At 42.9% G+C, this 16,499-nt stretch overlaps 1 protein-coding gene across 7 annotated transcripts in view; it reads left to right on the top strand.

The window, feature by feature from the left end:
* LOC146866151 (uncharacterized) overlaps positions 1-16,499 on the top strand; it is a 1,119,785-nt gene that overhangs the window by 414,835 nt on the left and 688,451 nt on the right. For all 7 annotated transcript variants that reach the window (XM_085634060.1, XM_085634084.1, XM_085634050.1 and 4 more), the window contains one exon: positions 5,829-5,867. In XM_085634060.1, the coding sequence (XP_085490186.1) occupies positions 5,829-5,867 (39 nt within the window). The remainder of the gene's footprint in view (positions 1-5,828; positions 5,868-16,499) is intronic.

The raw sequence follows: 16,499 nt of genomic DNA, 5'->3' as shown, positions 1-16,499 counted from the left end.
TTAGACACAGCTCTGAGGTTTTAAAACAAGTAGGGCTGATATGCTGTACATGCAGTCTGAACAATCGGGGGTGGTGGCAACTTACAGTGTTGGGAAGTTGTGCCTTGACTGGCTGAAAACCTCAACACTGTTTCAGGTGAAACAACATTTGTCCCTTTTATCTGATGACCTGGAACTCAGGGACTTTTTGTTCGGTCCCTGGAAACCACATCAAAAGCCCTTCTTGTATGCCATATACAACAAAATATGGAAGGTCTATCACCCAAGAGGCTGCTGAAACATTGAGAGAAATTAATAGGGATAATTTAGAACAAGCCCTTGCAGTGGTTGACAATGGTATGTCCACATTTTCATCTATGATATACTCTTTGGGAAACATGGTATCCTCAGCGATAGACACTGTGCAACAAGACATGTCCCTGTTACAACATGGGCAGTTACAACTTAGATCTATTATGATATTGAGATGGACATTACAAACACTCCGTTCTAGCCACATGTCATGGCGACATATTAACATCACAAGTCTGTTTTCCCCATTCCATCTTACAGAACAGCATTTACTTATGGCATGCAAAGATGCTAAATACACTATTTTACAAATAGAGAATTTGGAGAAATTATCTTTCACCATTGCTGAAATTACATTCACGGATTGGATAATCCATGGATAGATTCACTGCCAATCTCAAAATTTCCTTTACAGTACTGTCTACAACATCACCAAGGGGGCAGATATGATGCGTTAGTAGAAGGATTTGTAAATGAGTCTGGGGAACTCCCTTTTAACTTTCAATGTCAAAATAAGGAAACTGAAGTATTTTTCAGCGGTTCAGACTACAAGAGTCCTTCAAGTGGATCCTTGGTTTGCAAGAACATTTCATTGCACTGGCTTGTAATGCTTCTGTGGCAAACCTGTTCTGCTATTTGAAAGCTTCCACGGTGGCCGTGATACATCCGACTTTCATATTACTCTCTAATGGGAGTTACCTGATGTTGAACGGTCAAGGTTGTCTTTCTGGTGAGGGTTTCTTCCTTTGTTACTTGTTGTACACTCTAGGGAGGCAATGCTTTGGCCTTCAGTTAATCTTACCACAATGCATTGTGATCCCCTGAGCAAACTGAAAGCATTACCGTTTCAAAAAGATGTGGCCTTCACTTCTGCTAAGGAGACGTTTGATCTTCACTACCTGTACCGCAGGGCTCTTCGCTCTCGCTGCTTCTCGTTAATCTGTACCTACTGCCCCCTGATTCGGAGAAGGAAAGTCGTAACTATGCCGATGATCTCCAACTGATATTTGACATCAATCGATCGGCATCTTCTGTTCTCAATTTCCAATCCACCATGCGATTTATAAGTGAGTAGATGAACAGTAACCATCTAAAATTGAACCCAGATAAAACCAAGCTGATCCTTATCGGTGGGCAAGCTAACCCCTGGAACTCCAATTTCTGGCCACCCGAATTGGGAAACTCCCCACTTCCAGCACGCTCAATTAAATGTCTGGGCATCACCATCAGTAGTGATCTGTCGGTGAAGACCCAGAATGGGATAGTTGTCTCTTCCTGCTTCTTCCAGCTGTGAAGGATCAGGCAGATCATAGATTTCTTACTACAGAAGCCCTGACCCAAGTTGACCTGGCCCTTGTCATCTCCCGCATCGATTATTCCAATTCACTCAATGTAAGCATCCCGGCATATCAATTAAAACATCTGCAACTGGTGCAAAACTAGGCGGCCAGATTAATTTACCATCAGCCCAAATGGCACCATGTTATGCCATTAATGGAAAGACTACACTGGCTTCCAGTAGCCAAACGCTGCTCATTTAAGCTGGGGTGTATTACCTTCAAGGCTCTTTATGGCAACAGTCCGGCATTTATATCCTCTCGGATTCATCGCTATGTCCCTCTTCGGGACCTTAGGTCCTCCCATCTGAATCTGCTGGCCATTCCGCCTTTTAAACGTAAGAAACACAGGGGACTAAGGTTTGCGGTCTTGGCCTCTCAATTCTGGAATTCTCTCCCCCTGGAGATTAGATCACTGACCTCCTTCGCACAGTTTAGGAAACAGTTAAAGACCTTGCTGTTCCGACAAGCATATGACTAAATCTCCCATGCAGCAGCTCCCCCTGGACTCCAGGGCATGAAACCGCATGGTGTACGTGCGCTCTACAAGACCTTTTAACATAACATAACATAACAGTAACTTCTCACGACATTTTGGGGAGCTGGTGCATTGTATTTTTAACATGTCTAATACAAAGGGAATAGTGCTGCTTCTCAAAAGTATACGCTCTGGTTGGTTAGCATCTTCGAGACAGTTTTCGGAGTTATTCCATCTTTTATTTACTCTGTTCCCTGGAACATCTTTGGAGGTTGCTGATTGTCGGGACAGTCGGTTTAAACCTTTTGCTCTGCAATGGATATCCCATTTCGAAATCAAATGTAGCTGCCACTACCTCTTGTGCTACTGTGCTGTGAGCGCATGGTGCATTGCTTTCGCGCACCCTTGCTTAGAGAACTAATTGAGTGTTGGTTCTTATAATTTCGGCCTGTGTGGTTTCACTGCGTGGAACCCGTGTTCCGCTGTCTGCTGTGCACTTTCGAGTGTACCTTGGATTTGTGCCTGAGATCCCAACTAGTTGAGCTTTTGGACATAAACGTACTGGTGGACCCCTTAAAAGCCCATATGTATAGTTGTCCACTGCGTATTCCATTGCTTCTGGCCACATTCTATGAGCCTACTTGGGATGCTTCAGCTCCGGATGGATTGGATTTTGGCTCTGGTTCATGGGAACCCCGACTGGCTGTTTTCGCTCCCATAGCGCCTGCTATGGGGGTTGGATGGGAACATATTTACTCTATAAACTTCGAGGTGTGCCTCTGGGATCATCATCTGCTGATGCTGGGAACAGCAATGTTTCATCTACAACTCAGAACACATAAACATCTGGCTGTTTCGTTTGGTGGAAACTTTTATTCGGCCTATTTATAACATCCTAAATTGATTTTTAAATTGACGTTTTTATGCTTTTATATTTTTTTAATTGCCTTTCTTTGTGCTTTGGGCTTCTAAATCATATGATCGACTTGTAAACATTTTTTACTTTGATTTTGATGATGTTTAAGATTTCCTTTGCATATGCAGCTGCATTTTTAGCAATAGGTTTTTTTTTCATTTGGATAGCTTCTTAGTCGACTTATGTCATAGGAGTGGGTGCCATGTTCCATTTAGGTCTGGAGGGAAACACTGTCATTTTCCATTTACACAGGTATTTCCTAAAGTTGCCTTCACTTTTACACAATGACTTCTGACACACTTTGCATCTGTGACAGTCTGCATTAATTCCTTGGAAACAATTCTTGCTTACAGAATCAACTTCACAAAAATCACTTTTATGCTACCTTGACACCATGTACAATGTTTATACATACGTTGAGCAAATGTGCTTGCTGCTTTCATACATATGGCAACATAGTTATCTTTAACACACAAACAATAAAGATCTCGGCCCAAGGAAAGCTTGACTTTTGTTATAATCGTCCGTTTCCAGGTGTTGGCAGAGGAGCACTTTGCTGTCATTTGCAAGGTGTCTACATACCGATGCTTCGGTCTGTAAGCTTGCTGACATCTCTACGAGGGGTGTCCAGATCGTGACCACACCGTGGACCTACATTCTTTCCCTTTAGGTGACAAGGGTTTGATCATCCAAAATGGGGATTCTTGGCAGCACACACACTCGCCCTTGACACTTAGGGTAGGGGATGCGTAGTAGGAGTACGCCAAATGTCTTTATTGTTTTATATGCTTGCATTTAAACATTGATTTAGCACAAAGGTGAAACTTTTCATTCTGTTCACTTTCCTAATACTTCTAATAACTTTCCTTTGCTTCTGTCTATTGAAAACAATTGTAACTCACCAGTCAGCCAACAGGAAGACGATTGTGAGTGAAGAAAATCTCAGTGCATTATATTGGAATCTACTCATGCAGAGGTCTTGACTGTTGGCTTAGAAATTCTTCTGTAGGTGGTGGGAGACCATGCCAAGTGAAGAAGCGTGCTCCCCTCTTGCCTGCTGAGCTGGGGCATAAGATAGTTGTACTGACACTTTATGGCTGCTCAAGTTTGGACAAAGCATGCATTGAAGCAGATAAATGTCTTCTTCTCCTTCGCTGGGTATCCTAGTACTTCTAGTAAACTCCATTTGCTTCTGTCTGTTGATCATTGCAGCACATATATTTTATACAAGAATCACGTTGGTTCAATAAATAATTAAAACTTCCCACTATGTATTTCTTGTACATTTCTCTGAGAGAAGGAGAGCACGAGTGACAGAGCAAAAGGGTTCTACATCTGAGACCATGGTTCATGGGGGATCAGGGTTGTTATGTTCAGTAGTTGCCAGAACCATTTGCTTCCCGCATAGCATTAGGTGGGCTTATGGTGGCACTGTGAGCTAGCTGGCCATAGGACGACATATCCTGAGGGGGTGCATGGAATCAGCCTGGCACCATCCTAAATGTTATGCTGTCCACAAACGCACAGTTCCTACTGTAGGGTGGAAACCACACAACAACATGTGAATGTGTGAGTAAATGGTGCATTTGTGAGCTACTACTCCTAAATTGTGTGTCACCTCACCTGTCCACTCCAGTCGAGAAGGGCCCCCAGAACATTTTACATAGTTTGCTTCCCAATGCATAACTCCTGCCACTCTGGCTACACATCTGCCTGGAGCGAGATGATATCCCCTCATGCCCTCCCTTATGTTTTCTTAAGTGTATGGTTAATTCTAAATGTGAACTTCAGAAAAGTAAGACTTATGTCAGTAATGAGGGGTTTCATTTGTTTAAATCAATAAAGTAGGTAAACCACATTAGGGCCAGCATTCCTCATTCCTGGACACTAATGAATACCATTAGATACCAGAAAGGTATTTGTCATGGTGATGGTTGGCTTAGAAGCTAAAGTGCTGGTGAGTGAATGGTCAGGTCCTGATGGAAGTCTCAGGTATATTTTAATTAGCAAACTGGAAATTTGTTTTTTGTTACAAAAACTGTGACTAAAATGGTTTTGCCCTTAAAATGACAGACACACATCTGTGATTAACAGCAACAGAGATTAACTCACAGTTTTGTTGATTGTTTCATGTCTCTAATTACTCAAAATACTACCACCAGTAGAAGCTTTTATATATGGGCTGCACCATGGCAGGGCTGTGAAGGGTCATAGCTGGGGGTCTCATCAGCAGAAAAAGTGGTAGCATTTACTTCTCAAAAGGACAGAGTGGGAAGGAATATGACGAAGACTCCCCGTTCATATTCACATGTACAGATATTTAAGTATCCTCAGATCATGTGACAGGTGAGCATCCCCTTCTGAACACTGAGTGCAGACTAAATGCAAGTACATTTGTGCTGGCGAGAAGTCAGGAGCAAATTCCCAAAAGAATAACCATCCACAGAGGAATGCCCACTGTCTGTGCCCGAAAAATTCACAGCTCAGGATACTGTGTCGAAAAGGAGCTATCGAGAAATCTTTTTGTGCACTTCATCGGGCCTACATATTATGATTTCAGCTTTGAAGTGAACAACATTTTCTTCACAACTTTGTCAATACCCCTAGCTCCAAACACAATGCCCCTGCCGCAATGCCAGTATTAAATTATTCAAAACACACTTTTAATTCAGCACTGAGTACTTCAATGCAAGTTTTCAGGCCAACGTTGGTGCTTTGAAAACTTGTAGTGAACTATCTCTGATGAAAACCTCAGGTATTTTTTGAATTAGCAAACTGAAATGTGTTTCTGTTTCTTATTTTTCAGGGTCGCCCCGAGGGAGGTATAGGAGTCCTACTATTAATCGTAAGTAGCACACCAACATAAATGTGTTTCCCGAACTATATGTGCCTTAAAGGATCTGATCTTTAAAATGTTGCAGACTGACACCTTTGCATTAACAGCAACCGAAACTAGCTCTCAGTTTTGTTGAGTGTTTTCTTGACTTCAATGACTCCCAATACTACAATCAGTGGGTTCCGCTGACTAAAGCAGAGCAGCCATTAGGAGAAGGAAAGTGTAACATTCTGAAAGTGAAACACAGAGTGGAGAAAACAGATTTACCTCCATAACAATGTGTCAGTAAAATAAAGAAAAAGGTGGTAAAGTAGTAAAAAAAAAAAGCAAACGTAGCGACAAATGTATTTGCAGTTAGACAAGTCAGTGGAAAGTTTTTAATCCATTCCCTAGGGCATTGCAAAGGTACTTGGTTTTCCCCAGGAATCTGGATTCGATGTTCGGCTTGCTAAGTGTCATTTAATTGGAAAAAGCTTCATAATATTTGCCATTAGTGGCACTGCAAGCCGTTACAGTCAGACATAACCAGCTTTGACAAAGCCAATAGGTCTCACCTATGTGGTCTGTTGGTTTTGTCAATTTTTAGGCATATTGCATGGCAACACTTTTTTGTTGGTGGTGGATCGGATGCGAGGCATCTTGGAGAGAGATGAGCGTTCAATTTGATAGTTTTAGGTGCCTTCCATCCCACACTTCCACCTGCAATTTAAAAAAGTGCCATGACCTGGTCATCGCTGGCCAATGGGACAAGCAACAATGTGGTATGTTGCGGGAGGGGGCAGGCAACAACCCAGGATGGCATAAAGGGGACTACCATTAATTCAGGATGGGGTAAGCAACAATGCAGAATGAACTGGGAGGGGGCAAGCAACGGGACGGATCGGGACGGATCGGGACAGCGGATGTGAGGGATGAAGCAACAACACGGAGCAGGGTTGGGGTAGAAGCACATGAGGTAGACTGCCTTCAATCACATACACACATTAAGTGTTTCAATTAAAAGAAAAAAGTTTCTTAAAAAAAGTGCGAACAGTGAAAACCTCAAGTATTTGGGCCATGCTCCAGGGGAGGGACACAAACATGAAGAGGAAAAAAAGCCAGCACACACTTACCACATAGAAGCAAGGAAATGCGAGTGATGATGATGTCAAGCAATGGTACATAATAAGTGGGATCTAAGCCCACTGTAAGCTAACAAGATTTCTAAATTTCTTGCAAGTGACAGTGCATGCTATGTCTCAAGCAAAACCTAAAAAGGAAAGCATCACACAACCTTTGGGGGAAGTGGGCTTGGTTGAATGGCGCTGATAAACTGTGAAGGGCATGAGCAGGGGTGGTTATGTGTGGAAAGTGGAATATTATGTGGTATGGCTGGGAAGCCTCACCACGTAATATTATCACAATACCAGAAAGGATGGCCCTGGATTCACACTAATAAATCCTTACCTCAATCCTGGTAGAGGGGCAAAGCGCAGTCAGGATTAACTAGAGGAACATGTGTTAAGCATTTCAGAGTTCCAACATGGACGATAAGCAATTTACATGACTCGAGAGAAATCTAACACCAATTTATAGAAATAGAGTATATTTTTATCTTAATTTAGACACCAAAACAAATGGAATAGCATACATATAACTGGAGTTTATGTTTTTGAAGCAATATTAAATCAGTGCAGTAAAATACATTGAAAAACCAACATTGTTTTCAATGGGAAAATCCACTAGTGATAATAGGTCACTTTCAGGTCGAGTTACTTGGAACCCTTATAAGGTTAAGGTCATGGGGGCCACAGGAACAGGCCATAACAGTCAGATCAATGTAACTAGCCCGTGGAGTCAGAGTGCAGAATTGATCTAGCTGTCCTAACAGGAGCCGCAGGTGGTGCTGTTTTTACCGCTTCCACAGTGATGTAAGAAACGAAATGCAAAAACATAAGAACACAGCTGCCGATGTCAGATCATGTGGCACTGTGTTCTCTGTAGCAGAAATGTCGAGTGTGGGGTTCGGTTACCGGATTGGTGATCAACAAGCCATGGCAGTGGTAAGCACAGTGAAAAGCTTCAGGTACTTCATTGGGTCCAGGGGAATAACGTAGTGCCCTAAAACGTTTGGGCAGGTGAGACTACAACTCCCACAATACACTGGACCACCTGGATTTGGGTGATCCCTTGGAGGGCCCTATGGGTACCGGTTCTTTGGATCTGGTGAGTGTTTTTTCCTGCAGTTTGCAGGGGACTAGTATCACTAGTCCAGGGAGACTGAGAGTGCTTTTGGATTCCACACTGTTCCCTCTCTTCTGGAGTGTCGAGTTTTAGCCAAAGACGAGGGTTCCAATTCTTTTGCCTCAGGGACCAAGTATATCTCTGTTGCTTTTTGCTGGTGGGCAAAGTCCTTTTGGTGCGATACAGGTCTCCTCTTGGTCCTTCTTTGTAGAAAGTTGTTCAGATCTGAGGTTCTGGTGTCAGGGTGGTCCCTTAAATCCTAGATTTAGAAGAGTTTGTGGTGTGAGAGTTAGAAGCCAATAGGCAGCTACACTCTGCAGCTAGTCCGCCCCTGAGGTGACCACATCCGGTGGTGTAGGTCACATTTTCTACCCAGAGCTCACTATTTCTGCCCTTCTATAGATGGCAGAACACCATTTTAAGTGTACAGCCCAGGCTGCCCAACCTAGAGGTGCCTTCCTCTTGGTGTACACCTCCTACATAGCTAATTTCCCACCTTGCCCAGGTGCAAGTGCATATGGGGAAGGGGAGGACTGTTTCCTCCTTAGGGGGATAGCCCAGATGCATATCAGAGATGGTGCAGCCTTTGAAGCTCATCTTTCTGATGTGTGATTCACTAGCCTGCTGGGGAGGAGGGAGGTTTGACCGCCTTCCTACCCAACCCCCGGTTTTGTGACTCCTGGGAGTGATCGCACTGCCTGGCAGGAGCTCAAAATCCTGCATTGGCAGCAGCAGGCATGGGAAAGTGTGGGCTGGTCAGCTTTTTTTGCAACCAGGGGCTAATCTCCAAGGTGCCACCTCGGTGTATTCCATGTCGCCCAGGGCATGAGAATTGTCAGGGTTTAGAAGGCACATATTTTGATACCGAACATGACACATTTTAGTGGTACCATAATGGAGCTGCCAATCTCCAAAGTGGATAGTTGGCAGCCCATGTTATCCTGTGGACCTCTAACACATATAGTAGTTTCTAATCTGGAACACCACTGTAGAAACATATAGGCTTGCACTTATATGTCCACATCTGGACTACTGCAATCTGCAATGACAAGCTTGCTGTCAGTCCAGGGTGGCACAAAACCATGCTGCAGCCCTGGGGGGCCCATTAGCACCAAGGCCCTGGGAATCTCTGGTACCATATATTAGGGACTTATAAGGGGGAAACCTTTTGCCAATTTGGAACTACCAAGTTGAACATAACAGTTTTAGGAGAGAGAACAGGCACTGGGATCTGGGCAGCAGAATCCAGTGCACTATCAGTCATCACCATCAGCATTTGGAGCAAAAAGTGTGTGTGGGGGGGGTCACCATGCAAAAAGGGGTAGTTTCCCACATTAGAAAATAAAAGTGGGCAGAGTGGGTATAGGAGGTTTGCCTCCATGAAAAATTAAGCTGTGTTGTTAAAAGTATACAAAATGTGAGCAAATTATTAAGAAACTTTACAGGCAAAATTATGACAAATTCATTTTGAAGTAAAAAAATTCTGTGATATACTAAAGAGAAACTAAGGGGCTCACTATGATGGCGGAAGGACCATCACTGCCAAATTAGGGTGGCGGTGGGAATCACAATGGTTCCGCGGCGGACGTCAAGTCCGTCCGCCATGGTTCCGCAAGGCGGTCCTTTTCCACCCGCCTTGCGGAACCCAGAACCAGGGCAACATTGCGGCGGTGCCTGCACGGCACCGCCGTAGTGATTAGGGTATGCCCTTCCGCCTGTCTTTTTGCGGTGGATATCCCACCGCAAAAAGACAGGTGGAGACTGGCTTTGGGGGCCTGTTGCGGGTCCCCTGTGTGTGTGGGGAGAGGGGGTGCTCTGGGGGGGTACCCATGGTACCCCCCTGTGCAGTTCCATGCACCAAGTGACAGGCACCGCATGGTGCCTGTCGCGCCATGCCTGCCATGTGCTGCAGGCAAATGCTGTGCATGTTTTTTTGATATTGCAGACGGTGCTGCAGCCAGCAGCATTGTCCGCAATGTTACAAGACCATACTGGCGGGCGCATTCGAATTGCACTGGTGGGACTGCCGCATGTCTGGCGGGTGGTCCCAAAACCGTAATGAGCCCCTATATTTGGTGAATGCATTCAGGGAATTACTTTTCTATCAACTAAATTGATTGAGTGGCTCTTGAAACATAGACAATAGACCTTTAAAACAGAATTGTAACTCACCAGCCACCCAACAGAAAGACAATGTCAATAAAGAAAATCTCAGTGCATAATGGAGTCCACTCAGGCAAATGTCTTAACTGTTGGCTTAGAATTTCTTCTGTAGGTGATGGAAGACCATGCAAAGTGAAGAAGCGTGATCCCCTTTTGCCTGCTGAGCTGGGGCATAAGATAGCTGTACTGACACTTTTTGACTGCCCAAGTTTGGACAAAGCATGCATTGAAGCAGATCAATGTCTGCTTCTCCTTCGCTGGGTATAGCAAAACTTCTTGAGTGGTAGTACCAATTCCTCGTTGTTGCAAAAACTGAAAGGGCCTAATTTGAGGAAGTTCCCAAGGTAAGTGTGCGACCCTCAGAATGAAGGTGTGTAGCCAAGAATAATAAAGATAAGGCCTTGAAGGGTAAGTCTTCAAGTAATAACTAACTAACAATGACGTCACTAATACTACCTTAACCCTTCAGGCTTACATTGAAAGGTCAAGGGATACTAATGGTTAACTACACTGAAACATTTCCAGTGAAGTGTGCTACATAGGATGTTCCTAGTCCTGAAATGAGGACAGCTTCTACCATCAATCTTTGTTACAACCATGCAGAACCTAAGGACTCACTAGGAAGAAATAAATCTTGCAAGCCTGTTGACCACCCACTTCCACTGTTCTCAGAAGAAGAAGGTTCCAGATTAGTAGAAACCTTATATTGATGGTCTGCCTTGTAACACTGGTTGTACTTGCAACATATTCCTCTTGGCCAAGATGCTGCTAGCATTAAGTCAAAATATGAGAGCACTTAAATATTTATCCAGTGGCAAATCTAGCACCATATACATGCTGTTAGCTTTTATACCTACGAATGTATTGTGACTGGAAACAACCGTGTACAACCAGTGCCTGATATATGATGGTGCAACCGGATCAGGATAAAAGGATACTGTCTCACAACCTCAATGGAGTATCCAAGCTGACTGTCCTCCCACCCTGTTATGGGTCGGGAGCACCATCAGGTTTCTATCGATGACCTCGTTGGCTCCCTCAGTGGAAATTTTCCTTTGACGATGCAGTGCTTTTTTCACAATGCCTTTTATGCTGTCTGATATAACTCCGTCCACCAAACTCCACATCAGGCCATTAAAAACTACTGCTGAATCTCTGTGTCTGATCAGTTAGTCTTTTCTATGTGTGAGTGAATCTAATGATATCTTCTGCCTGCCCTTTACCTGAGTTATCAGTCATTCTGCAGATGCATGTGCTTCATTATCTCATTGCTTCTGTCATAATGTGTATTTCTAAGTGTGCTCTTGCCTCATTTAGATTTTGTTTCTTCTAATAGAGTTGTGCCCATTTTTCAAATTCATCCTTCAATTTTCAGAAACTGACGGTTGTACAGAATTATGTTATTACAGAACCTTTACAGAAGCTTCAGGACTGGTATAAGACGCTCAGCAGTGACAGATTGAGACTCTCACTAGTGGCAAGTCTCTCTGGCGAGACCCCCTTCCATCTTAACAGAGAGAAGGGCACACTGTGTTAGGGTATGGGGGCATTCTCAAGCCAATTGAAGCCCTAATCCTCACAATTATGGCTCTGTGCTGCACATTGCTATGACAGATCTGGGGCTGCAGCAATATACAATGCCCATATCTAGACAAGGTTTTTGTTAGTCTTAATGTGGTTGAAGTATGTGGGTGCAATGTTCTGTCACCACAAGACTAACCATGAGGTCTCTGGGCCCCCATCTACCAGGTTGGCTAAATGCCTGCCTTAATGGTCATTATTTCCTCAAAGGTGGGAGGTGAGCCTCAGATGTTACATAAGCGTGGTTGATTACTTTTGTTAAGGTCAATGAAGTAGGATAGAATCATTTTGTGAAATGATCATCCCATTTCCTGGTCCCTAGGTGACCTCATGATCAGAGGACTCACATTCTTTCATATTCATAAATTCAGTTACACACGCTATTACTGCATCATTGAATGTCAGGAAATTAGTAAAGATGGCTCTGATTAAGGTACAGGTGGTTGTTGGTGTCACCGTCTGGTCAGACCTTGTTCAGAGTGTCAGATCTATTTTATGTGCCAAGATGAAAGCGTGTTTTTATTTTTTGCATGATCAAAGAGAGGACTATTGCATTCAGTAAATTGGTATTAAGCCGTAGGCTATTGTGGCTAACACAGATTTATTTGTGAGCTATTTGGCGTTAAAATGAAATAATCCTTAAAATGTTGCAGACAGAAACATGGCTGCCATTAACATTGCCATTGGAAGAATAATCATTCATTGAGAAATACCTCATAAGACTCTCTGTGGCAAGAAAAAACACCAATCAGGATATAGTGTTATAAACAAAGGACCACGATTAAACTTTGGCCATTGTTGGTCTCCAGCTCACTATAGGAAAAAGCAGCAGCAGAGTCATATTTCATGCGTTTTGTGCACTTCGTCTGGACTAAACTCCATCTCTGCAGCTTTGAAGTGGACAACTTTTTCTTTACAACTTTGTTAATCCACCAGCTCCAATTACAACTCCTCTGCTGCACAGACAGTATGAATTTCTTCAAAATGTTTTGTGATTCCAATAAAACTTTATCTTTTGTAATGTGGTAAGTAGCACACATTATAAGATTCCTAATGTAGCTTCCTCCCCAGCCTGGCCACCTGCCAATGACTATGCCACAAACGGACTTAGTATCACACGTTTTTATTCATCTGGCGTTAAACTGTAAACTCAACATTCTAAACCAGCCTTCATTGCATTCCACTCTAACGCTTATGTCACAGCTCTACAGAGTCCATCAGGAGCCAAAAGGGTTCGGTCATTGCTACTTCACAAGACACTGCATCCCGCCTCTGAAATGATTTTTTAAAATTTTTTACACAATACATATATGTACAATTAAATGTCTTCAATCAATCTTTTTGGTGCTTTAATTGTTCGACCTGATCTGGTCATGAGAAACTGGAAACTGTCAACATCAATGTCCAGGATCTGCGACGACGTTGTAGAGGGAACAGCAGTCTCCAATGCTTCTGAGCCAGTCTCTTCTTCAGCATGTAGATATGACAAACGATGAGATAAATGCCAAAAGTAAGAAGAGTCTCTGGTAATAGACTTCCCAGGGAACTGGGCAGTCACCATATGACCCTTGGTAGACACCATTTGGAAAGGTTCTGCATCAAATGGACCCTCAGATTCTCTTTTCAGCATGTGGCGTGCGAGCACTTGATCTCCTTTCTTAAAGAAAATGTTCTTCGCATGTCATCTTTTGTCAGCATACGCTTTCATCTTTTATTTATTTACCATGTCCTTCATACGAGTTGCTTTCCTGTTTCTCTCTCTCTTATTGGTCCATTGAGGTAACATTGCTGTCCCGAACATCAATGTCATAGGACATTCACCTGTGGTTGAGACTATTTCGTCCACAATCTCCATCAGGTGATGTCCATTATCAAGTGGACCAAAATAGTCAATAGCTACTCTTTCCTTTGGATGCTTCAGGAGTTGTGACATGTTTAAGATGTGTTGAATATCTTTTGTAGAAAGGGATCTGCATAGATGACAGGCAATTAATTCTTCATCAACCCTCTCATTGAGATAAGGAAACCAGACTCAGTCTCGGAGAGCTCGTTTTGTAACAATAATTCCACAGTGTCCCTTGTTAATTATTTTCTGTCACAGACTCTCCAGAATTAGAATTCTCAACCCTCGCAGTATACTCATTTCTGAGTTATGGACAGTTCATCTTTGACATTTTTGTGTTTTTGATATTCGCGATCTTTGGTGAGAGGTCAAGTGTGTTGGTTCCATGACTGATGTGTAGTTTATCTTTCAACTTTAGCATGCCACTATCATGGCTCATGGCAGTGATAATCTGGGCTAACAAAACAAAATGGCAGCTGGTTTGTTTGATTTTATAATGAAATTGATATTGGCTTCAACCGTCTTGGAGTAGTATGACCTTGTATAGGCACTCTGGAAAAGTAGTCAGCAGGGTTCTGAGCCTTCCGTGGATGATGCACAGAAGTATAATTGTACTCTTGCAATCCCCATTGATCAATGCAAGGCGGCATCTTGGCCTTTGGATTGCCAAATTAATCAGTAAAGTTTGATGATCAGTTACCAGCATAAAAGCCTAGAATACATGGAAATGTTCAAATGGACATACATCCGCTAAACTTTCTTTTTCAGGTTGTGAATAAGCACATTCTTCTTGGGACGAACGCCTACTTCTATTTGCCACAATATGCCTTTGAGCATTTGGGTGCCCACTGTGCTGTGCAAGGATAGCGCCTAACCTGAGTAGGCTAGAGTCAACAACACCCTTTGTATGAAGCTTCAAATTGAAGTATACCATTTCAGTAGCATACTCAATGGCTTGTCTTAATTTTTAAAATATTTTCTCACATTTATGTGACCAATGAAATAACACATTTTTTTTCGTCGTCTCTCAATGGAGCACCTACACTGGTAAAAGATTTTATATCTCTAAAACAGTAGCTGGCTATGCAAAGAAATGAACGTGCCATAGACACATCTAATTGGGGATCAGCATTTGACAGTGCTTGTCTTTTAGCAATATTGGTTGTCCTACTCCATCAGAAAAGATATGGCCAAATAATTTTAGCTTTGACTTATAAAACTGACACTTATCTGCATTCAAAGTCAAACCTGCCTCAAAAGTAACGACATACTGGTGTGAGTTTTTCGTGCTCTTTTTGTGTAGATCCAAAAACCAATATGTCATTGCTATAATTGAACTTATTCATGACAGGCTATATGATTTGTTAAATGATATCTTGGAAAAGGTTTGCACCCGGTGACAAACCAAAACTTAGGGCCTGATTTAGATCTTGAGGGGACTCCTGTCATCCCTCCATGGTGGAATTTACACCTACTCCATCAAGCTGATGGATTCCCGCCGACCGGATTTAGATGTGGGCTGGCTGATCCTCCGTCTGTGTTTTCCGTCGTGTAAGCGGATCACCGCTGTTGACATGGTGGACTCCTCTGCTGGCTAACATTACTCCATCGCCATCAGGGTGGGATTGTGTCAACCCTATTTAGATTTCAGTTGTGCTAATGTTGTCCTAGTGGCGGATTGCCAATGGAGGGATTTTGTCGTGGAATGCATTCAACATTGTTCTATTTCTGTGGCTTATGGATGGATGCTAGCATCACACACCTGATGTTTGTTGGCTTATTGTTTTCACCTGCATACCACACTATAAAACACACTCCATTTCAGATCATGATCCTTTGCCATTTCACTGCAGCAGAACATTGTTCCTGAGCACTTTTTCAGTGAAGCTAGTCTTTTTACTTTCTTAGTTTCTTGTTCATTTTGTCTTTTTTTTAAAATAATTACCTTGTAGATTATTACATTCACTTTAGTTAATTTTTTCACAATGGCAGGGAGCAGAAATCCCCGTTTCTACAGATAAAGAATAGTCTGTCGTGGATGATGAAATTATTAGGGTAGATCCATAATTGTTTGGAGCTAAAGTTCAAAATACAGCTATAGCTAAGAAAAAGCAAATGTGGGCCAGAATAGTTTACCGAGTAAATGCTGTAGCAAGCAACCTGCTCACACAGGAGGAAATTAGGAAGAGTTGGAATGATCTGCCGGGGACAGTGCATTCCCTGGCCTCCAAGCATCACCTAGAGGCCCAGAGGACTGACAGTGTCTCTCCCAGCCTCCTTGCAACTTTTTCCCTTGAAGGAGAAGGTCTTGCCGATCCTGCTTCCTGTAGGCTTGACAGGAATCCCTGGAGTGGAGACTGGTAGGTTATCCTTTTGAATGTGATACTAAACCTAAATATAATTTTTTAATTTAATTTAGCTGTTGCTAATGTGAACAAAAAGACCGTACGGCTGACCAATGTTAAGCACACCAAATACTAGTTCAATATGCAGTTTCTTTAGTCGGCGCGGTAATCAGGAGAAGCGCGCTCGTTTAAAGAAGTAAGCAGCCCATACATTGGGCATAAATATACAACAACAATGTTGACAGAACAATGCTTTTGACACGTAGTGATTGAATAAGAATCTGACTGTCATTTACATTACCTGGTGACGTACACACGATCGTACCCATACGTATACCTGTCAGCGACTTGGAAAGGTCATACTCCTTTTTACATGAATTTTTATATCTATTGGAAGCCGATCCCTTTGAGTTTCGTGAAGTCCGTTTCTTAAAGTATCCATGCCCTGACGAAGTTCTTTAAGAACGAAACGCGTTGGCTGAGTTT

The sequence above is a fragment of the Triturus cristatus genome, chromosome 2_1 (genome assembly GCF_964204655.1).
Source record: "Triturus cristatus chromosome 2_1, aTriCri1.1, whole genome shotgun sequence".
NCBI classification, from domain to species: domain Eukaryota; kingdom Metazoa; phylum Chordata; class Amphibia; order Caudata; family Salamandridae; genus Triturus; species Triturus cristatus.
Note: the sequence above shows the minus strand (reverse complement) of the source record. Positions and strands in the feature narration are given on the sequence as shown.